Genomic DNA, 23853 nt, shown 5'->3' with positions numbered 1-23853 from the left:
CACTGAACTGAAACGGCCCGACTAAAAAGTCACAAATGAGATCCTTTGTGACTGTGGCCGTGGTGAACTATCCCTCCTCATCCTTCTCCACCTGTCTGCAGCCTTTGACATGGTTGACCACACCATCGTCCTCCAACGCCTGTCCTTTTGTCCAGCTGAGTGGGACTGCCCTCGCCCGGTTCCATTCCGATCTATCCCGTCGCAGCCAAAGAATCTCCGACAATGGCTTCTCTCCCCACCCCCCCGATACCTCTGGAGTCCCCCATGGATCTATCCTTGGCCTCCTCCTATTTCTCATCTGCATGCTGCCCCACGGCGACATCATCTGAAAACACATTGTGAGGTTCCACACTGAGACTGATGACACCCAGCTCTACCTCAGCACTACCTCACTCGACCCATCCACTGCCTCTGATTTCTCACACTGATGGTCCGACATCAAGTCCTGGATGAGTCGAAATTTCCTCCAATTAATTGGGAAGACTGAAGCCATTTTCTGAGACACTCCCCGCCCCCGGCCACAAACTCCGTTCCCTAGCCACCTATTCCATCCCCCTCCCTGCCACTGTCTCAGGCTAAACCAGACGTATCGCAATCTCAGCGTCCTATTTGACCCTGAGCTGAGTTTCCGACCCCATATCCTCTCCATCACTAAGACCACCTACTTCCACCTCCGGAATATCGACTGTGTCCACCCCTGCCTCAGCCCATCAGCCACTGAAACCCTCATCCATGCTTTTGTTATCTCCAGACTTGACTATTCCAATGCTTTCCTGGCCGACCTCCCTTCTTAAATATGAGCTCATCCAAAACTCTGCTGCCCATATCCTAACTCGTACCAAGTCCCGTTCACCCATCACCCATGTGCTCGCTGACCTGTATTGGCTCCCAGTCCGGCAATGCCTCAATTATAAAATTCAAATCCCTCCATGACCTCACCCCTTCCTATCTCTGAAACCTACTCCAGTCCTACAACCTTCCGAGAACTCTGCGTTCCTCCAACTCTGGCCTCTTGTGCATGCCCAAATTCCATTGCCCCACTATTGGCGGCCGTGCCTTCAGCAGTCTCGGCCTTAAGCTCTGGATTTCCCTCCCCAAACCTCTCCGTCTCTCCACCTCTCCCTCTCCTCCTCGAAGACTCTCCTTAAAACCTACCTCTTTAACCAAGCATTTTGTCACCTGTGCTAAAGTCTCCTTCTTTGGCTCGGTGTCAATTTTTGTGTGATGACTCTCCTGTGAAGAGCCTTGGGAGGTTTTACTACGTTAAAAGCGTGATATAAATGCAGGTTGTTGTTATAAGAACATAAGGAATAGGAGCATACGGCCCCTCGAGCCTGCTCCGCCATACAAAAGATCATGGCTGATCTTCGACCTCAACTCCACTTTCCCGCCAGATCCCCATACCCCTTCATTCCCTTAGAGTCTAAAAATCTACCGATCTCAGTCTCGAACATACTCAACGACTGAGCATCCACAGCCCTCTGGGGTAGAGAATTCCAACCCTCTGAGTGAAGAAATTTCTCCTCATCTCAGTCCTAATTGGCCGACCCCTTATCCTGAGACTATGCCACCAAATTCTAGACTATCCGTTCAGGGGAAACAACCTCTCAGCATCTACCCTGTCAAGCCCTCTCAGAATCTTCCATGTTTCAATGAGATCACCTATCAATCTTCTAAACTCCAGAGAGTATAGGCCCATTGTACTCAATCTCTCCTCATAGGACAACCCTCTCATCCCAGGAATCAATCCAGTGAATCTTCGTGAAACTGCCTCTAAGGCAAGTATATCCTTCCTTAGGTAAGGAGACCAAAACTGTACACGGTACTCCAGGTGTAGTCTCACCAAAGCCCTGTTATTTTAAAGACTTCCTAATTGCCTTTACAGGAAGAATTGGAGAGAGAAATCGAGAAACTTCGAGTCCAGCAGAAGGGTTCCAGCAAACAGCGAGACTTGGAGAGATCAGAAGCTGAAAGAAAGGTGGGTAAAGTGGGACTGGATTTAGAAAGGGTTTCTCTCCCCGCTGAGTCAATGAGCACATCAGAAACAGGCCTTCCAAACCAGACTGGTTGTGTTGGGGCCGAGTCACTGATTACACTGAGTTCCCCGTGTGTTTGATGTGAGGGGGAGCTGCTTAACTCTCCCTGCACCTGCCAGGGAATATTATTACATCACTTGGGCACTGGATTTCCTGAAACAGACACAGTCAGAGGCTGGGAGTTGGAGACTTGCCCTGAAGCCTGTATCAGATGAACATAGAAAGGAAGAGGAAGAAAAGACCATTAGCCCCAGCGAGCCTGCCCCATGCAGACAGGGTTCAATCACACACACCACTGATCCACCCCGAACCATGTACTCACCTGGGAAAGGCAAACAGAAGAGAGAAAAAATACCTGCAGACAATTCAGGACAAACTCTGGGAAATTCCTCCCCAGCTCCCTTTAAAAGGGTGGGAGTGACTCCATACCCCCCACATGTTCAGGGAGTCTGTTCCAGAGATCAAGGACTCTGGGGTCTAACCTAACTCTGTGCCTATGGATTTCATACACAGGCCCTCTAGTCCCACCATCCCGATCCATCTCAAGTACCTCACCCAACGAGTGAGTCCAATAATCCCTCGATCATTTTCAAAACCTCAATCATGTCCCTCTCGGCCTGCCTTTCTCTAAATCACCCTCCCTCTTGGAGCCGATTCTGAGAACTAAAATCCATCAGACTACGTGTCATTCTGGCCACTGTCCTCTCCAGAGTCTCAATCTCCTTCACCAGGTGTGGGCACCAAAACTGGACCCATCACTCCAGGTGTGGATGGACCAGGTGGCAGTGCCATACACAGTCTAAATACAGTGCTCTTTCTATTAAACTCAAGGCTCAAGGCAACACTCGTTAAACTCTGTTTTCTCTCCCAGTAGACCCTCCCCCCACTGCTTGTCTATCTTTAACGGGTGATCAAGTAGTGATCGAAACAAACTGTCCCGTCCCTGGAAAGTGCCGTGTGCTCAGGGTAAGAGCTGTGTGGAAGGGCCGTTTGTAATGAGAGTTGGTTTGTGTTTCAGACACGAATCAATGAGCTGAAAGGAAAGCTATCGAAGAGCTTCTCTGAATGGAGGAGAGAGCTGGAAGAAGATGAAGAATACGCACTGAAACTGATCGATGAGGAGGGGCTCCGAGCTCTCTCTCAGATTAGAAGCTGTTCTGAAGCATTAAATGGGATGGAACAGATTCAATTAATGCATAGAGAAACCCAGAGTCTGGTACAGAGGGACCCTCTCTCCTTTATTCAGGTACATCTTCAATATAAACAGGGCTATGTCTGGGGAATGGGGCGTTTCTGTGAGGCTGGTGAGAGGGCTGAATTGTTTGAAGATTGTTGGTGGGGCCCAGCATTGGCGCTGCCCCCTCAGCCCTGCCCTCGGAGTGTTGGCGCTGCCCCCTCAGCCCTGCCCTGGGAGTGTTGGCGCTGCCCCCTCAGCCCTGCCCTGGGAGTGTTGGCGCTGCCCCCTCAGCCCTGCCCTGGGAGTGTTGGCGCTGCCCCCTCAGCCCTGCCCTGGGAGTGTTGGCGCTGCCCCCTCAGCCCTGCCCTGGGAGTGTTGGCGCTGCCCCCTCTGCCCTGCCCTGGGAGTGTTGGCGCTGCCCCCTCTGCCCTGCCCTGGGAGTGTTGGCGCTGCCCCCTCTGCCCTGCCCTGGGAATGTTGGCGCTGCCCCCTCAGCCCTGCCCTGGGAGTGTTGGCGCTGCCCCCTCAGCCCTGCCCTGGGAGTGTTGGCGCTGCCCCCTCAGCCCTGCCCTGGGAGTGTTGGCGCTGCCCCCTCAGCCCTGCCCTGGGAGTGTTGGCGCTGCCCCCTCGGCCCTGCCCTGGGAGTGTTGGCGCTGCCCCCTCGGCCCTGCCCTGGGAGTGTTGGCGCTGCCCCCTCGGCCCTGCCCTGGGAGTGTTGGCGCTGCCCCCTCGGCCCTGCCCTGGGAGTGTTGGCGCTGCCCCCTCGGCCCTGCCCTGGGAGTGTTGGCGCTGCCCCCTCGGCCCTGCCCTGGGAGTGTTGGCGCTGCCCCCTCGGCCCTGCCCTGGGAGTGTTGGCGCTGCCCCCTCGGCCCTGCCCTGGGAGTGTTGGCGCTGCCCCCTCGGCCCTGCCCTGGGAGTGTTGGCGCTGCCCCCTCGGCCCTGCCCTGGGAGTGTTGGCGCTGCCCCCTCGGCCCTGCCCTGGGAGTGTTGGCGCTGCCCCCTCGGCCCTGCCCTGGGAGTGTTGGCGCTGCCCCCTCGGCCCTGCCCTGGGAGTGTTGGCGCTGCCCCCTCGGCCCTGCCCTGGGAGTGTTGGCGCTGCCCCCTCGGCCCTGCCCTGGGAGTGTTGGCGCTGCCCCCTCGGCCCTGCCCTGGGAGTGTTGGCGCTGCCCCCTCGGCCCTGCCCTGGGAGTGTTGGCGCTGCCCCCTCGGCCCTGCCCTGGGAGTGTTGGCGCTGCCCCCTCGGCCCTGCCCTGGGAGTGTTGGCGCTGCCCCCTCGGCCCTGCCCTCAGAGTGTTGGCGCTGCCCCCCTCGGCCCTGCCCTCAGAGTGTTGGCGCTGCCCCAGGATGGAGTGCAGTGAAATGTGGGATTATTGCCCATTCCTGTGACTGGCCCCACCTACTGTTATACACTGAACTCTTTACTCTCAATCCCAAATTCACTCTTTGGTTCCATTGGGTGTTGATTTGTTCGTTGTCTGATTTGATCTCCTCTCTTTATTCACAGAACTCGAAGCAGCTCCTTTCTAGGTAAGTTCCTCTCAGTCATACAGTACCTGCTGCTGATAGGGAACCTTCCCCTGTATCTGGGAGAAGAGTGAAACTAGAATCACCGCTTGGAAACCTTCCCAGATAAGGTGCTTTCAAATGGTGGGAATATTGAGTGATGTTTAACTGTGGTTTGAGGGGTTATTGGCTCAGGCAGCCTGTGGGAAATGGGAGTGACCTGTGCTGTTCCATCGGTCTTTCGAGCTTCTCAGGAACCTGTTAGACAGCAAGTGAGAGAGAGAGAAACCTGCAGTGACCTGTATCTAACCGAGGCTTCCGAAAGGCTCCATGTGTGTCAGTGACAGCTTTATTCCATTGGGTCAGTAAGTGCTGTGTGATTGGCTTGTCCTATCAACCAGACCATGGAGAAATGAGGAGAGGGGCAGGTCCCAGTGTCAGAGTGACAGTAAAATGTGTTGTGATTGGCTCATTCTATCCACTAACAGAGAAATGAGTGAGTGCTGAGATATCCCAGTAATGTCAGTGTGACTGGACCCTCTGTGAGGGAATCCCCCTGATCCCAGGTCCCTGGGAGGCTGTTCCTTCTCCTCTCCTCACTTCACATGATTTTAGAGAGTGTGATCCTGCAGAGAGTGGGGAGCACAGACTGGATAATAATAATTATTAATAATGGAAAGATGAGGGCTCCAGTACAGAGAAACTGGACTGAACACAGACGGCTTTGAAAATCACAAACTGAGCTGAAGTGGCAGCAAACCAGGATCCCACTGCACGTGTGGAGATCAGTGTGAATGCAGGGAGACTGCAAATCCCAGGATTCTGCCATTTTCAGGATGGGTTGCTGCGGGGTCTCAGTACGAGCATTAGAAGGGGTGCAGGTTGTTGCACTGATCACTCGTTTCCCTCTGGGTTTCGGATCTGAAATGTCCCCACTGATAAAAACATTCTCTCCTCTTGCATTCCAGAGTGACTGAGACTCAGAGAGTCACAGACCCAGATGTTCCAGCGCTCACCCTGAACCTGTCCAATATATCTCAACTTATCCAGAAGAGGCTGAATGGATCGGGAAAGTATCACTCAGACATATTGGGAATCATTGGTAAGAATGTGCAGCTTTTCTCCAATATAAGGAACTGAGAGCAGGTCGGGTTAGTTGTGTTCAGACAGCTGGGAATATCCCCGAACTTTAATATCAGGTCCCTGTGTGTGTGGATCAGGAGCCTGAGATTAATCCTCAGTCCCCAGTGACACCTGCTTTAAACATTCCTCACTGTAATGGGCCAGAGCTTCACCCCCCATGGGTCAGGGAGGGGCGGGTTCGAGGAACGATGTTCTTACTGATAAGTTCCTGCTCAATATAATGGGGTCGACAGTATTACAGTGGATTGACAACGGATCTGGCCCGGGTAAATTGGAATCAAAGATTTGCAGGCAAAACTGTAATTGATCATTGGGCGGCCTTTAAAGGGGAGATAGTTTGGGTACAGTCTGGGTACATTCCCACGAGGGGGAAAGGTCGGGCAACTAAAGCCAGAGCTCCCTGGATGACAAAAGAGATAGAGAGTAAGATGAAGCAGAAAAAGCGGGTGTGTGACAGATGTCAGGTTGATAATACAAGTGAGAACCAGTCTGAAAATAGAAAATACAGAGGGGAAGTGAAAAAGGAAATAAGAGGGGCAAAGAGAGAGTATGAGAATAGACTGGCAGCTAAGAGAAAAGGGAATCCAAAAGTCTTCTGTAGGCATATAAACAGTAAACGGGGGGTAAGGGGAGGGGTGGGGCCAATTATGTAAAACGAGACCTACGCATGGAGGCAGAGGGCATGGCCGAGGTACTAAATGAATACTTTGCATCTGTCTTTACCAAGGAAGAAGATGCTGCCAAAGTCACAATAAAAGGGGAGGTAGTTGAGATAATGGATGGGGTGAAATTTGATAAAGAGGAGGTACTAGAAAGGTTGGCTATACTTAAAGTAGATAAGTCACGCGGTCCGGATGGGATGCATCCTTGGTTGCTGAGGTAAATAAGGGTGGAAATTGCGGAGGTACTGGCCCGAATCTTCCAATCCTCATTAGATCAGGGGGTGGTGCCAGAGGACTGGAGAATTGCAAATTCAACTGCAAATTTTTGAACAAGGATGTAAGGAAACATCCGGAAACTACAGGCCAGTCAGTTTAACATCGATGGTGGGGAATCTTTTAGAAACGATAATCCGGGACAAAATTCCCAGTCGGTTCTCATAGAATCCTAGAAAGGTTCCAGCATGGAAGGAGGCCATTCGACGCATCGAGTCAGTGCCTGCTATATGCAAGAGCAATCCAGCTAGTCCCACTCCCCCGCCCTTTCCCCGTAACCCTGCAAATTTTTTGCTTTCAAGTACTTATCCAGTTCCCTTTTGAAGGCCATGGTTGAATCTGCCTCCACCACCCCCTCGGGCAGTGCATTCCAAATCCTGACCACTTGTGTGAAAATGTTTTTCCTCATGTCACCTTTGGTTCTTTGGCCAATCACCTCTGGTTCTTGACCCTTCCCCCAATGGGACCAGTTTCTCCATATCTACTCCGTCTAGACCCTTCATGATTTTGAATACCTCGATCAAATCTCCTCGCAACTCTTCTCTGTTCCAAGGAGAACAACCATAGCTTTTCCAGTCTATCCACGTAACTGAAGTCCCTCATCCCTGGAATCATTCGAGTAAATCTCTTCTGCACCCTCGCTAAGGTCTTCACATCTTTCCTGAAGTGCAGGGCCAGAGCTGGACACAATACTCCAGTTGTGGCCGAACCAGTGTTTAATAAAGGTTCATCATGACTTCCATACTTTTGTACTCTATGCCTCCATTTATAAAGCCAAGGATCCCGTATGCTTTATTAACCGTGTTCTTAACCTGCTCTGCAAATTTCAACGAATTGTGCACATATACCACCAGATCTCTCTGTTCCTGTACCCTTTATGAGTTGTGCCCCCTAGTTTATATTCCCTCTCCTCGTTCTTTGTACTGAAATGTATCACTTTACATTTTTCTGCATTAAATTTCATCTGCCACATGTCCGCCCATGCCACCAGCCTGTCTATATCCTCTTGAAGTCTATCACTATCCTCCTCACTGTTCACTACCCTTCAAGTTTTGTGTCAACTGCAAATTTTAAAATTGTGCCCTGTACACCCAAGTCATTAATATATATCAACAAAAGCAGTGGTCCCAGCACCGACCCCTGGGGAGCACCACTGTACACCTCCCTCCGGTCCGAAAAACAACCGTTCACCACTGCTCTTTGTTTCCTGTCACTTAGCCAATTCTGTATCCATGTTGCCACTGCCCCTTTTATTCCATGGGCCGCAATCTTGATGATAAGCCTACCATGTGGCACTTTATCAAATGCCTTTTGAAAGTCCATATACACCACATCCACTGCATTGCCGTCATCTACCCTCTCTGTTACCTCATCAAAAAACTCTATCAGGTTAGTTAAACACGATTTGCCTTTAACAGATCCGTGCTGGCTTTCCCTAATCAATCCACACTCATCCAACTGATTGTTAATTCTGTCCTGGATTATAGTTTCTAAAAGTTTCCGCATCATTGAGATTAAACTGGCTGGCCTATAGTTGCTGGGTTTATCCTTACACCCTTTTTTGAACAAGGGGGTAACATTTGCAATTCTCCAGACCTCTGGCACCACCCCTGTATCTATGGATGTTTGGAAGATTATGGCCAGTACCTCCACAATTTCCACCCTTACTTCCCTCAGCATCCAAGGATGCATCCCATTCAGAGTGGGTGACTTATCTACTTTAAGTCAGCTAGCTTTTCAAGTACCTCTTCTTTATCAATTTTTAGCCCATCCAGTGTCTCAACTTTATCTTCCTTTACTGAGACTCTGGCAGCATCTTCTTCCTTGGTAAAGATCGATGCAATGTACTCATTCAGTACCTTGGCCATGCCCTCATTTTTTCTCTTCGTTCATGGGATGTGGGCGTCGCTGGCAAGGCCAACATTTATTGCCCATCCCTAATTGCCCTTGAGAAGGTGGTGGTGAGCCACCTTCTTGAACCGCTGCAGTCCGTGTGGTGAAGGTTCTCCCACAGTGCTGTTAGGAAGGGAGTTCCAGGATTTTGACCCAGTGACGATGAAGGAACGGTGATATATTTCCAAGTCGGGATGGTGTGTGACTTGGAGAGAAACGTTCAGCTGGTGTTGTTCCCATGTGCCTGCTGCTCTTGTCCTTCTAGTGGTAGAGGTCGTGGGTTTGGAAGGTGCTGTCGAAGAAGCCTTGGCGAGTTGCTGCAGTATATCCTGTGGATGGTACACACTGCAGCCACGGTACGCCGGTGGTGAAGGGAGTGAATGTTTAGGGTGGTGGATGGGGTGCCAATCAAGCAGGCTGCTTTGTCCTGGATGGTGTCGAGCTTCTTGGGTATTGTTGGAGCTGCACTCATCCAGGCAAGTGGAGAGTATTCCATCACACTCCTGACTTGTGCCTTGTAGATGGTGGAAAGGCTTTGAGGAGTCAGGAGGTGAGTCACTCTCCACCGAATACCCAGCCTCTGACCTGCTCTTGTAGCCATAGTATTTATGTGGCTGGTCCAGTTAAGTTTCTGGTGAATGGTGACCCCCAGGATGTTGATGGTGGGGGATTCGGTGATGGTAATGCCGTTGAATGTCAAGGGGATGTGGTTAGACTCTCTCTTTTTGGAGATGGTAATTGCCTGGCACTTGTCTGGTGCGAATGTTACTTGCCACTTATCAGCCCAAGCCTGGACGTTGTCCAGGTCTTGCTGCATGCAGGCACGGACTGCTTCATTATCTGAGGGGTTGCGAATGGAACTGAACACTTTGCAAGCACCAGCGAACATCCCCATTTCTGACCTTATGATGGAGGGAAGGTCATTGATGAAGCAGCTGAAGATGTTTGGGCCTCGGACACTGCCCTGAGGAACTCCTGCAGCAATGTCCTGGGGCTGAGATGATTGGCCTCCAACAACCACTACCATCTTCCTTTGTGCAAGGTATTACTCCAGTGACTGGAGAGTTTTCCCCCTGATTCCCATTGACTTCAATTTTACTCGGGCTCCTTGGTACCACACTCAGTCAAATGCTGCCTTGATGTCAAGGGCAGTCACTCTCACCTCACCTCTGGAATTCAGCTCTTTTATCCATTTTTGGACCAAGGCTGTAATGAGGTCTGGAACCGAGTGGTCCTGGCGGAACCCAAACTGAGCATTGGTGAGCAGGTTATTGGTGAGTAAGTGCTGCTTGATAGCACTGTCGACGGCTCAGTCTAGCAGCTATGTCCTTCAGGACTCGGCCAGTTCGGTCAGTAGTGGTGCTACCGAGCCATTCTTGGTGATGGACATTGAAGTCCCCCACCCAGAATACATTCTGCGCCCTTGCTACCCTCAGTGCTTCCTCCAAATGGTGCTCAACATGGAGGAGGACTGATTCATCAGCTGAGGGAGGGCGGTAGGTGGTAATCAGCAGGAGGTTTCCTTGCCCATGTTGGCCTAATGCCATGAGATTTCATGGTGTCCAGAGTCAATGTTGAGGACTCCCAGGGCCACTCCCTCCTGACTGTATATCACTGTACTGCCACCTCTGGTGGGTCTGTCCTGCCGGTGGGACAGGACATACCCAAGGATGGTGATGGAAGAGTCTGGGACGTTGGCTGAGTGTTTGGCTTTGTCAGGTTGTTGCTTGACTCGTCCGTGGGACAGCTCTCTCAATTTTGGCACAAGTCCCCAGATGTTAGTGAGGAGGACTTTGCAAGGTCGACTGGGCTTAGTTTGCCTTTGTCGTGTCCGGTGCCTCGTGGTCTGATGCCGGGTGGTCCGTTCAGTTTTATGACTCCATGAGTAGGTCTCCTTTATGGTCTCTAACCGGCCCCATCCCTCCTCTTACTACCTGTTTACTGTTTACATGCCTGTAGAAGACTTTTGGATTCCTTTTTATGTTGGCCAGTCTATTCTCATACTCTGTCTTTGCCCCTCTTATTTCCTTTTTCACTTGCCCTCTGAACTTTCTATATTCTGCCTGGTTCTCACTTGACATCTGCCTTACGCCCCTTTTTTCCGTTTCAACTTACTCTCCATCTCTTTTGTCATCCAGGGAGCTCTGGCTTTAGTTGCCCTACCTTTCTCCCTCGTGGGAATGTACCTAGACTGTACCCGAACCATCTCCTCCTTAAAAGCTGCCCACTGTTCAATTACAGTTTTGCCTGCCAATCTTTGATTCCAATTTACCTGGGCCAGATCTGTCCTCATCCCACTGAAATTGGCCCTCCTCCAATTGAGTATTTTTACTTTAGAGTGGTGCATGCCCTTTTCCATAGCTATTCTAAACCTTATGATGCTATAATTGCTGTTCCCGAAATGCTCCCCCACTGACACTTGCTCCACTTGGCCCGCCTCATTCCCTAGAACCAAGTCCAGCAATGCCTCCTTTCTCATTGAGCTGGATACGTACTGATCAAGAAAGTTCTCCTGAACACATTTCAAAAATTCCTCCCCCTCTTTGCCCCTTATATTATTATTATCCCAGTCTATATTAGGAGAGTTGAAGTCCCCCATTATCACTACTCTATAGCTTTTGCACCGCTCTGTAATTTCCCTGCAAATTTGCTCCTCTATATCGTTCCCACTAGTTGGTGGCCTATAGAATACTCCCAGTAGTGTAATGGCACCTCTATTGTTTCTTTACTAACCAAATAGATTCTGTCCTTGCCCCCTCCAGGACATCCTCTCTCCAGCATTGCATTATTCACCTTAATCAATACTGCCACCCCCATCCTTCCTTTCCTTCCCTCTCTTTCCTGAAAACCTTGTATCCAGGAATATTTAATACCCAATCCTGCCCTTTTTTGAGCCAGGTCTCCGTTATCGCCATGACATCATATTCCCATGTGACTATTTGTGCCTGCAGTTCACTGACCTTGTTTACCACACTTTGTGTGTTTACACACACACACTGTAAACCAGTCTTAGACTTTCTTCTACTCTCTCCTAGTCTGATCCCACCTAATACTGTACTATTTCTTGCTCTATTGCTGTCCGTCTCTCCCGATCCTTTGTGCCCCTTGTTTCTCTTTTCCAATGCTACATCCTGGTGCCCATCCCCCTGCCAAATTAGTTTAAACCCACCGCCCCCCACAGCATAAGCAAACCTCCCCGCGAGGACATTGGTCCCAGCTCCATTGAGGTTCAACCCCTCCGGCCTGTTCAGGTCCCACCTTCCCCAGCACGAGTCCCAGTAACCCAGGTATCTAAAGCCCTCCCTCCTGCACCATCTCTCCAGCCACACATTCATCTGCTCTATTTTCCTATTTCTATACTCACTGGCGCATGACACTGGGAGTAATCCGGAGATTACTACCTTTGATGTCCTGCTTCTTAATCTCTTTCCTAACTCCTTAAAATCTGCCTGCAGGACCTCATCCCTCTTTCTACCTATGTCGTCGATACTGATATGGATCACAACCTGTGGCTGTTCACCCTCCCCCTCCAGAATGGTCTGCAGACGCTCAGTGACATCCTTGACCATGGTGCCATGGAGGCAACATACCATCCTGGACTCGCGTCCGTGGCTGCAGAAATGCCTGCCTGTTCCCAGTGCCACGGGCTAGTGAGTATAGAAATAGGATAGAACAGATGAATGCGTGGCTAAAGAGTTGGTGCAGGAGGGAGGGTTTCAGTTTCCTGGATCACTGGGCCTGTTTCTGGGGAAGGTGGGACTTGTACAAGTCGGACGGGTTGCATCTGAACCAGAGCGGGACAAATATCCTTGCGGGGAGGTTTGCTAGCACTGTTGGGGGGGGTTTAAACTAACTTGGCAGGGGGATGGGATACAGAGTGGAGCTACAATAGGGGGTGATGTGCAGCCAAATATAGAGAAAAAAACAAGTCAGCTTGGAAGACAGGGCAAATATGTGAGGGCAAGGCTGGATGGCATCTATTTTAATGCAAGGAGTCTTGCGAATAAGGTGGATGAACTGAAGGTGTTGATAAACACATGGGAGTATGATATTGTTGCTGTCACAGAGACATGGTTCAGGGAGGGGCAAGACTGGCAGCTCAATATTCTGGGGTACAGAATCTTCAGGCGAGACAGAGGGGGAGGTATAAGAGGAGAGGAGGTCGCAATATTAATTAAAGAATCAATTACTGCCATAAGGAGGGATGATATATTAGCAGGTTCCTCTAATGAGGCCATATGGGTGGAGCTTAAAAACAAAAAGGGGGCAAGCACTTTGATGGGAGTGTACTATCGGCCCCCAAACAGTCAGGGGGAGATAGAGGAACAGATATGTAGGCAAATCTCAGAAAATTGTGCAAATAATAGGGTAATAATAGTGGGGGATTTCAACTTCCCCAATATTAACTGGGATACTCAGAGTGTAAAAGGCTTCGAGGGTACAAAATTCTTAACGTGCTTCCAGGAGAGCTTTTTGAGCCAGCATGTAGAAAGTCCTACAAGAGAGGGGACGGTACTGGACCTAATTCTAGGGAATGTGGCCGGCCAAGTGGAAGAAGTGCTAGTAGGTGAGCACTTTGGTGACAGTGACCATAATTCGGTGAGATTTAAGGTGGTCATGGAAAAGGATAGGGAGGGGCCGGAAATAAAGGTTCTAAATTGGGGGAAGGCCGATTTTAATAGGATAAGGCAGGATCTGGCCAAAATGGACTGGGATCAGCTGCTTGTAGGAAAATCCGCATCGGAGCAATGGGAGTCTTTCAGAAGGGAGATTGAGACCATACAATGGCAACATGTTCCCATAAAGGTCAAGGGTGGTTCCAAGAACTCCAGGGAACCTTGGATGTCAGGGGATATACGAGAATGGATTAGGAAAAAAAGGAGGGCTTTTGGCAGATACAAAAGGCTAAAGACGGAGGAAGCCCCAGAGGAGTACAAAAAGTGCAGGGGGATACTTAAAAAAGAAATTAGGAGATCAAGGAGGGGCCATGAAATAACACTGGCAAGCAAAATAAAGGAAAATCCTAAGATGTTTTATAAGTATATTAAGGGTAAGAGGATGACTAGGGAAAAAATAGGGCCCATTAGGGACAATAATGGCAATCTGTGTGTGGAGCCAGCAGATGTAGGAGGGGTTCTAAATGAATTTTTTGCATCTGTTTTCACTATGGAGAAGGACGATGTAGACATAGAAATACGGCAGGGGGACTGTGATATACTTGAACATATTAACATCGAGCGGGAGGAGGTATTGGCGGTTTTAGCAGGCCTAAAAATGGATAAATCCCCAGGCCCGGACGAAATGTATCCCAGGCTACTGTGTGAGGCAAAGGAGGAGATTGCGGGGGCTCTAACACATATATTCAGAACCTCTCTGGCCACAGGGGATGTGCCAGAGGACTGGAGAACCGCTAATGTAGTACCATTATTCAAGAAGGGGAGTAGGGAAAAACCGGGGAACTACAGGCCAGTGAGCCTAACATCAGTGGTAGGAAAATTATTGGAAAAAATTCTGAAGGACAAAATTAGTCTCCACTTGGAGAAGCAAGGATTAATCAGGGATAGTCAGCATGGCTTTGTCAAGGGAAGATCATGTCTGACTAATTTGATTGAATTTTTTGAGGGGGTGACTAGGCGTGTGGATGAGGGTAACGCAGTGGATGTGGTATACATGGATTTCAGTAAGGCCTTCGATAAAGTCCCCCACAGGAGACGTGTCAAGAAGGTACGAGCCCATGGAATCCAGGGTGCCTTGGCACTTTGGATACAAAACTGGCTTAGTGGCAGAAGGCAGAGGGTGATGGTCGAAGGTTGTTTTTGTGACTGGAAGCCTGTGGCCAGTGGGGTACCACAGGGATCGGTGCTGGGTCCCTTGCTGTTTGTGGTCGACATTAATGACTTGGATATGAATGTAAAAGGTATGATCAGTAAGTTCGCTGATGATACAAAAATTGGTAGGGTGGTAAATAGCGAGGAGGATAGCCTCAGTCTGCAGGACGATATAGATGGGTTGGTCAGATGGGCGGAACAGTGGCAAATGGAATTTAACCCGGAAAAGTGCGAGGTGATGCACTTTGGAGGGACTAACAAGGCAAGGGAATACACAATGAATGGGAGGACCCTAGGCAAGACAGAGGGTCAGAGGGATCTTGGTGTGCAAGTTCACAGATCCCTGAAGGCGGCGGAACAGGTAGATAAGGTGGTAAAGAAGGCATATGGGATACTTGCCTTTATTAGCCGAGGCATAGAATATAAGAGCAAGGAGGTTATGATGGAGCTGTATAAAACACTGGTTAGGCCACAGCTGGAGTACTGTGTGCAGTTCTGGTCGCCACACTACAGGAAGGATGTGATCGCTTTGGAGAGGGTGCAGAGGAGATTCACCAGGATGTTACCAGGGCTGGAGCGCTTCAGCTATGAAGAGAGACTGGGAAGATTGGGTTTGTTTTCCTTGGAGCAGAGGAGGCTGAGGGGGGACATGATTGAGGTGTACAAAATTATGAGGGGCACAGATAGGATGGATACTAAGGAGCTTTTTCCCTTCGTTGAGGGTTCTATAACAAGGGGGCATAGATTCAAGGTAAAAGGCGGGAGGTTTAGAGGGGATTTGAGAAAGAACTTTTTCACCCAGAGGGTGGTTGGAGTCTGGAACTCACTGCCTGAAAGGGTTGTGGAGGCAGGAACCCTCACAACATTCAAGAAGCATTTGGATGAGCACTTGAAATGCCATAGCATACAAGGCTACGGACCAAATGCTGGAATATGGGATTAGAGTAGACAGGGCTGATGGCCGGCGCGGACACGATGGGCCGAAGGGCCTCTATCCGTGCCGTATAACTCTATGACTCTATAACTATAGAATCCCCTATCACTGTTGCTCTCCTGACCTTCTCCTCCTCCCCCTCTCCCTCCACCTTCCCCCTCCCCTTCTCCCCCCCCCGCCCCACCCCCCCGCCCCTGTACAGCCGAGTCACCTATGGCGCTATGGTCCTGGCTCTGGTCCCTCTCAGGTCTGCCGCCGCTCTGTTCTCGGGTCTTGGGTCGCCCCTCCTTTTATCCCCGCTCTCGGGTCTCTCACCTCGGGGTCCGCTCCGCTCTGGTCAGTGACTTAATAGTCACGTGGACAAGAGGAGATTGGATAGAAGTGTTTCAAATCATGACGGGTTTAGATAAAGTAAATAAAGAGACACTGTTCCCATTGGTGGAAGGGTCGAGAACCAGAGGACACAGATTTAAGGTGATTGGCAAAAGAACCAATGGCGACGAGAGGTTGGGATCTGGAATACACTGCCAGGGGGTGGTGGAGGCAGATTCAATCGTGGCTTTCAAAAAGGAATTTGATAAATATTTGAAGAGAAAAAATTTGCAGGGCTACAGGGAGAGACCGGGGAATGGGACTAACTGGATTGTCCTGACAAAGAGCCAGCACAGGCTCGATGGGCCGATTGGCCTCCTCCTGTGCTGTAACGATTCTATGATACGGGTGGATAGTCACAGGTTTATTAAGCATATGATAACTATTATTGACAATAATTAAACACACACAACAACAGCACTCAGGAGTTTTTAACCCGGAGAATCCACACGTTAACAGTGAAATGGTCGGCTGGTCAGGCCCCATCAGATTCTGAGCTCTCTCTTCCCACTACGACTGTTTATCGTTTTTCCCAATCCTGTTATGTTTTAGTATTACCTCTTGTTCCTTTCATGTCCCCTGTCAATGATTTCCACATCCTGATTGATCTGTCAATCAAATCCTTAGGATGAGGTCAGTTACAGAACCATCAAAGACATTCTAACCCTCCAGTGCACGTGTTGCTGTTCCTCACACTGGGCCGTATTCCTTTCGACAGGGGTCTCCTTCCAGGGGGGCCTTTACAGACAGCTGTTTATGTCTCAATACAACCAGCTTCAACATTACAGACAACGAACCACCATTCCCACCTCTCTCATGTCCCTGTGAAGTGCAAAGACGAAGAGTTTACAAGATGCCGTTCCACTCGCACCGACACGCCTCCTAAGGTCTTGTTACAGGGTCTGTCCATATCAAAGGGAGAATCAAACTGCTGGTCAGATCAGTTCCAATTGAAAAGTTACTGAACACAGTTACATTAATATAAAGAGGAATCAATAACAGTCCCATTTGATTAACCCTTCGCGAACAGCAGAGTTACACACAGCCAATCAGTGTGTCTCTTAAAGGGACACCTTCCCTCACAGGGCTGTCAGTATCTGTGCTCTGGGGTGGAGGCAGAATCAGCTCAACAGGGGCAGCCCCTGTCCCAGGGATCGTCATCGAGCAGGGGACTGGGATCAGGGGGAGAGCGGGAATATTCCAAGGTGTGTTTATAATCTTAAACGGGGATCATTAATTTCTATTTAACCCTTTATTTGTTGATTTAACCCTTTATTTTTCTGTGCTGTTTCTTCAGTCTGGGTTCAGTGCGAGGGATTCGAGGGTCGAGTTCCTGCTCCTGTTCCCTCCTCACAGCTCAGAATTGGTCCGAGTCTCAGACCCGGGTCCGGAGGGAGTGTTGGTGAATTCAGAGTGAACAGGGAGCAACAGTTTAATGTACAGAAGGGAGATCAGATTCCCCTCAATTCCCCACTGAATCCTCCCTCCTGTGAGCTGTGTGTTCCCAGTACAGCCGGTGCTGAGATTGTGGGGCTGGAACTGTGAGTCTGTGGGATGTGTTGTGTGCCGGTGAATCCCCTCCATTGTGTCTGGGAGAACGTGAGCACAGTGCCAGGGGCTTGTGTGATTAAACTGACTGCTACTGTGTGTCTCCACTGCAGTGTTTGCACTGAGTGTACAGCACTGGGACCCACACACTGCTATTTAACAGGGATTCTGATTGAAGGCCATTGATTTAACATGGGATGAATCCAGTCTCAGAGGTAATATGGGGCTGACACTGTCTGGGAAATACTGACACTCCCACCCTGCAGCTGTCAATCATTGATCTGAGTGGAATAACCCTGTCTGACCAATCTCTTCTCTCCTCTCTAGGGCAAAGGTCACCGATGAGCCTGGATCCAAAGACAGTAAACTGGAACTTGGTTCTGTCTGATGATCTGAGATCAGTAACATGGACTGAATGGGAACAGCCCTACCCACCTCACCCAGAGAGGTTTAAAGACTGTCCTCAAGTCCTCTGCTCCCAGAGTTTCTCCTCAGGATCCCATTCCTGGGATGTGGAGACTGATGGGAAGGACTGGGGAATAGGGATTGTGTGTGGGAGTGTAGAGAGGGAGGGGGACGAGTCTAATCTTCGGCTCAGCAGGAAATCCTGGTGTTTGGATTTTTATGATGATTCTCCTCTCAGAGCCTATCACAATTCCGAGTTCACTGCCCTCCCATTGAACTGGTCAATCAGCAGGATCCGAGTTCAGTTAGACTACGAGGCCGGGACTCTGTCATTTCACCGGGTCACTGACTCACTGAGACATTTACACACATTTCAAACCACATTCACTGAACCCGTGTTTCCAGCATTTTATTGTGGGAACAAATCCCTAAAACTGTTAAATTAATCCTGATATCTGAGACTCGGATGATATCACTCCCGGGTCTGCCACTCGAAAAATGTCACTTCTGGGTTGCTGGATATGATTGTATCACTTCCAGGTCAGCCCTCTGATGATGTCACTCCCGGCCCTGCCCCCTCTGACGATGTCACTCCCGGCCCTGCCCCCTCTGACGATGTCACTCCCGGCCCTCCCCCCTCTGACGATGTCAGGAGCTCAGAGCTTTGCTGTTTTTAAGGATCCGTGCGGTCTTTGTGCTTTTCTTTGTCAGGGTCTGTCACTATCGCTAAAAATATTAACTTTAGGTGAGTTTGCTTGTAATTCGTGGTGTTACAATTGATTGTCTACTTCAGTTGTAGAATTTTACTACTTTAGTTCCATAATTGTCGTGGTATTAATCTCAGTAATGAGTCGTAGAAATATCAGGTGTGACTGTTAATCTCAGTAGTGAATGATAGTAGTGACAGGTGTGACTGCATTAACCTCAGTAGTGAATGATAGTAGTGACAGGTCGCGTTCCCTTTAAAGAGCTGCTCTGAAAATCTGAGGTGGAGATGCTGGTGGTGGACTGGGGTGGACACTTTCTTCGATTACTTCTGTAGTTTAAAACCCCTAATATTGATAGACTGACAGTGCACATGAAACAACGTAATGCTGAGATTGAAAAGGGGACCTCTCCCCTTGGGAATCATGAATGGTGGGAGGTCGTCTATAATGTGGGACAGCATCCTTGGGTGAAAATCATGTCTATACTTTTTGTTATTATACAGCTTGTTATGATTGGAACACTTTTATTTGTCATATTTGAAAGAACTTTTGTGTCGATGTCACGGTGATTAAACTTCTTGTAACAACAATTCTTAACCTTATCTGTGGTGAGTGCAATTCAGATTCATTGAATGATTTAAAGTCAGTTGTTCGATCGCTCACACTCACTGAAGGATTTTGGACTTTTCAATCCCAGTTATTAATTACCTGCTAAAGGAGCTGAGTTTGGTTAAAAGTATTAATTCAACAAAGGAACTGTTAAACTGACTGTTCAAGGCAGCATGCTGGGAAGGTTGGTCACATTGGAAAAGTCTTATTCAGCAGACTGTCTAGACGGTTAAAGATAAGACAGCGGTGAGGCCTTGAAAGTCTGTGAGAAGCTGTTGTAAACATCAGATGCTGTCGTATCAACTTGTTTTAAACCATGGGAAAGAGAGAGAGTGGGAAAAGGAACAACAATGTGTTTTGAGCAGCAAGAAGGATCTAAAACCAGCCATTTCAGTGAGATCGAAGGAGACGGTCCACAAGAGAGACCAGAGACAGACCAGAAGATCACAGCACAGGATGGTGTTGGAGAATTAACCTCTCTGTCTCCCGAAGCAGAAGAATTGGCCATTCTGAGTTTTGAGTTGTGCTTCTAATTAAGCTTGTATCAATCTCTATCTGTGAAACTGCTTTTTAATATTCATCAAACCAATTGGTTAGAAAAGTTTAAAGCCTTGTTTGTTCTTACCTCTGATTACCCTAAAGAGTAAAGAGAGTAAATTAAAAACCCGACAGTCACTCTGTCCCTAATAACAGATTCTAGTAACTTCCCCACAACAGACGTTAGACTAATGGGCCTAATTCTCCTGCAAGAAATGAAGGTGTTTGGAGAATGTGGCTGTCATGGTGGAATAGCTGAGTGTGTGTGTGAGATGTGAGTTGTGGGTAAGTGAAGTTTGTGACAGTGCTGAGTGTGTGAGGATGGGGAGAAGGATGTTTAGTGAAGTGTGGTGCAGTGATTATATAGAATTACATCGAGTCCACAGCACAGAAACAGGCCATTCGGCCCAACTGGTCTGTGCTTGCATTTATTAATTAGGAATTAAAGGAAATTAGTATTCGTACAAAATGAAGTGCTGGAGAAATTAATGGTACTGAAAGCCGATAAATCCCCAGGGCCTGATAATCTGCATCCCAGAGTAATAAAAGAGGTAGCCATGGAAATAGTGGATGCATTAATTGTCATCTTCCAAAATTCTATAGATTATGGAACAGTTCCTGCAGATTGGAGGATGGCAAATGTAACCCCACTATTTTAAAAAAAGGAGAGAGAAAACGGGGACCGACAGACCGGTTAGCCTAACATCAGTCGTAGGGAAAATGCTGGAGTCTATTATAAAGGAGGGTCATTCTTTATCCATGGGTGGGAGTGGCGATAGGACAAGAGGCCTCCAGACATATGCTCAAAAGGCAGTGGGGGTCAGCGGGGGACGAAGTCAATGCCAGGCTCACAGCACCATGAACATGGATACAGTGCAGGAAGAAGTTCAATGCTTTGCCCTGAGTGGTCAAGATGAGTGAGGTCAATTGTCCTTGGCATCTCCGACCAACTGCTCCACCCACTACACCCCCATCACCCACATACCAACAAACTCTTTCCATCAGTACTCAACTCTTACAGTCAGATGCTTCCTCTCACCCTCACACATCACCACTGTTGCAAGCCGCACACCCACAACTCATAGGACACACACTGGTAGCTATTCAACCATGACAGGCACATCACCCAGACACACTTCTCGCTTCCTTGCAGGAAACGGTGGAGCATTCCAGGAGGCAGCAAGTGGCCGTGGCATTTAGTCCCTCGAGCCTGTTCCACCATTCAATGAGATCATCGTTGGTCTGTGACCTAACTCCATATACCCACCTTAGCCCCACATCCCATAATACCCTTGGTTCACAGAAACCTATCAATCTCAGATTTAAAATTCACAATTGAGCGAGCATCAACTGCCATTTACAGAAGAGTGTTCCAAACCTCTCCCACCCTTTGTGTGGAGAAGAGTTTCTGAACTTCACTCCTGCACATCCTGGCTCTAAATGTTAGACTATGTCCCCTCATCCCAGTATTCAAATATAGGAGACCTCCAAAAACAGTTACAAATGCATCAGCATTCAGAAGCAATAATCCAGCCACTAACCTGTAAATCCTGCACGGTCCCTTTAAATAGCGCTGGTGGGGGGTCCTCCAGGCCGTCTAAGTCGTGTTTAGCTGGTCGTGGTTAAGACAGTGCGTTGAGTGGAGCGTTAAATGCCAAAATGGTGTCTGTCCCTCGAATTCAGCGTTGCACACTGATCGAACGCATATTCTCCCCACTTTACATGATGCCGGCACTCGTTATTTGCGCAGGCGCTAAATCCTTTACCAAGATGGCGTCCGGCGCACGTCACGCTAGAAGCATACGAGCACATCCCGGACACCATCTTGGACATTCGGAAAGCCACGTAGCGCCGAAACAACGGGCGCGACACGGCCCAATTTAGCGTCCATCGAGTCCACAGCACAGAAACAGGCCATTCGGCCCAACTGGTCTATGCCGGTGTTTATGCTCCACACGAGCCTCCTCCCTCCCAACATCATCGAACCCGATCAGCATATCCTTCTATTCCTTTCTCCCTGGTTTGCTTATCGACTTCCCTTAAATGTATCTGTACTATTCACCTCATGACTCGCCAAAAAACAACACTGTGACTATCGCCAGGGATTGAGTGTTTCCTCTTCCAATGACGCCCACGTGCGGGACGTCAATCTGGCCGACCGTGCTCATTGTATGTCACCGACTGCCCTCGCTGCCGTTCAGTAAAAGTGCGGAGTGAAGAACGAGCGCCAAAAATGCAGCCGATGCAGGTAGTCATGAGGGGGGAGGGGAGCAGAATCAGCGGGGGAGGAGCAGAAACAGGGGGCAGGGAGGGAACCTCCCCATTAGACCTGGATCTCACTCTCCTCCCCCCCCCCCCCCCATTAGACCTCGATCTCACTCTCCTCCTCCCCCCATTAGACCTCGATCTCACTCTCCTCCTCTCCCCATTAGACATCGATCTCACTCTCCTCCTCCCTCCATTAGACCTCGATCTCACTCTCCTCCCCCCCATTAGACCTCGATGTCGCTCTTGACCATGAACGTCAGCGAGCCAATCCATGGCCCACACACGATGCCCCATCACTCTCCCCAGCTCTCTCCCACAGTGTTTTGTTTGACGGACTGATTAGTGACAGTCTGGGGATTTCCAGTATTTGATCGGCCAGTGACATCACTTCCAATGATGTCACCCTCACCCGTTCTCGGTGAATGAAATGCGCCCTCACTAAACCAACCTTGCAGCTCAGATTATGTCAAATAGTCAATGCTGTAGATTTGTCAAATTCAGCCTCAGAGATACGGTTACAGCCCCCACCCCCGCCCCGTGATCTTGCAGTGCCCGTTCATGGGGCCGAATATTCGAAGGGGCCCACAAGCCAATTGCTGGGTTGGCCTGGAGTGGAGTTTTTTCAGGGTCAATGTGAGGTGGGAGGCTGCTCAATGTGGAGGCCTCACTCCCCCGGCAGACAGGGGAGTTTTACAGATCAGGCTGATACTGTGCCATGTGTGATGCCAGGTTCACAATGACTGGCATAAATTGGTGCCATGCAGCTCTCCATAGAGTGGGGCCTGGCTCGCCAGTGGAGATAATCTTTCACTATTTACCCACAGTCAGGTCCCCAGGTCTCACTCACCCCTTTACCAGCTGCTCCTCTCTCGCCATCACTCCCACTCACCATGTTCTTGCTGCTGCTCCCGACTCTGCCCGACTTATCCCGCCCCGACCATCTCCCCCACCCCCATTCCACAGTCTCCCTCTTATCATCTAAGTCTACGCTGCTCTAGAGTAAAGGGCCATTGAAAGGTCGACCTGCTGCTGCTCCCGAGATGCCCTTCCACACCAGGCACTGCAGCAGGCCGAGTCCCCAGGCATGATGGTGATCGATGAGTATGGGCCATGAGGGTGAGGGCGAGGGGGATAGTGCACCACAGTGACAGTGAGTTCCTCACAACTTCTTGTTGGAGGTGAGGGGTGGGTAGGGGCGAGTTCCTGGAAATGATTGATGAGGCAGTAAAGAAGTGGAGGGTTATCATTGCTCTCCAGGATGACCCTGGAGTAGTCGGTGGTCTTGGCAGAGGAGGGTGAGGCCTGAAAGCGCTTGATGTTGTCCATCCTGATAAGGTGATGGATGGTTAAGTGTGTTGTGCACCGGATACACCCGGACCTGTGCCCCTTGGGCTCACAGAGTGAAGATGGGGGCCAGACCACGGGAAGGCGGGAAGGCAGGAAGGAAGGAAGGAAGGAAATAAAGGAACCAAAACACGGGAGCCGATTTGCACACAGCAAAATCCCACAAACAGCAATGAGATGGTGTTGGTGAAGTGGGCAGGGTGGGACTTATGCCTGCCCACGCAATCCCCCCAGCAGCTACTCGTAATGTGGAGGCCTCACTCACCGAGCAGACAGGGGAGTTTGGTTGGAGTTTTTCCCGATCATGCTGACAGCATTCGACAAGGTTCCACATCAGAGACTGTTCACAAAAATGAGAGTGTATGGAATTGGAGGCAACCAATTGGCTTGGACAGGGAATTAGTTAGGAAGTAGGAGACAGAGAGTAGGGATAATAGCTCTGGACTCAAACTGTCAGGATGTGACCAGTGGTGTCCCCCAGGGATCTGTCTCGGGGCCACAGCTTTTCACTATATTTATAAATGACTTGGATGAAGGAATAGAGAGCCGTATATCCCAGTTTACTGACGACACTAAGTTAGGAGGCACAGTAAATAATGTCGATGGGAGCAGAA

General features: G+C 49.6%; 1 protein-coding gene across 3 annotated transcripts in view; it reads left to right on the top strand.

The window, feature by feature from the left end:
* Positions 1 to 23853, top strand: part of LOC137312211 (E3 ubiquitin/ISG15 ligase TRIM25-like) — a 46926-nt gene that overhangs the window by 21468 nt on the left and 1605 nt on the right. For 2 of the 3 annotated variants that reach the window (XM_067978861.1, XM_067978860.1), the window contains 5 exons: positions 1886 to 1978; positions 3055 to 3282; positions 4718 to 4740; positions 5685 to 5818; positions 17697 to 19698. In XM_067978861.1, coding sequence (XP_067834962.1) covers positions 1886 to 1978; positions 3055 to 3282; positions 4718 to 4740; positions 5685 to 5818; positions 17697 to 18220 — 1002 coding nt within the window. In that variant the 3' untranslated portion in view covers positions 18221 to 19698. Of the gene's footprint in view, positions 1 to 1885; positions 1979 to 3054; positions 3283 to 4717; positions 4741 to 5684; positions 5819 to 17696; positions 19699 to 23853 lie in introns of those variants that run through there. The other variant, XR_010960653.1, reaches the window with a different exon arrangement.

The sequence above is a fragment of the Heptranchias perlo genome, unplaced genomic scaffold (genome assembly GCF_035084215.1).
Source record: "Heptranchias perlo isolate sHepPer1 unplaced genomic scaffold, sHepPer1.hap1 HAP1_SCAFFOLD_404, whole genome shotgun sequence".
Lineage (NCBI taxonomy): Eukaryota > Metazoa > Chordata > Chondrichthyes > Hexanchiformes > Hexanchidae > Heptranchias > Heptranchias perlo.
The sequence above is the reverse complement of the archived record's forward strand: the minus strand, read 5'-3'. Positions and strand labels throughout refer to the sequence as shown.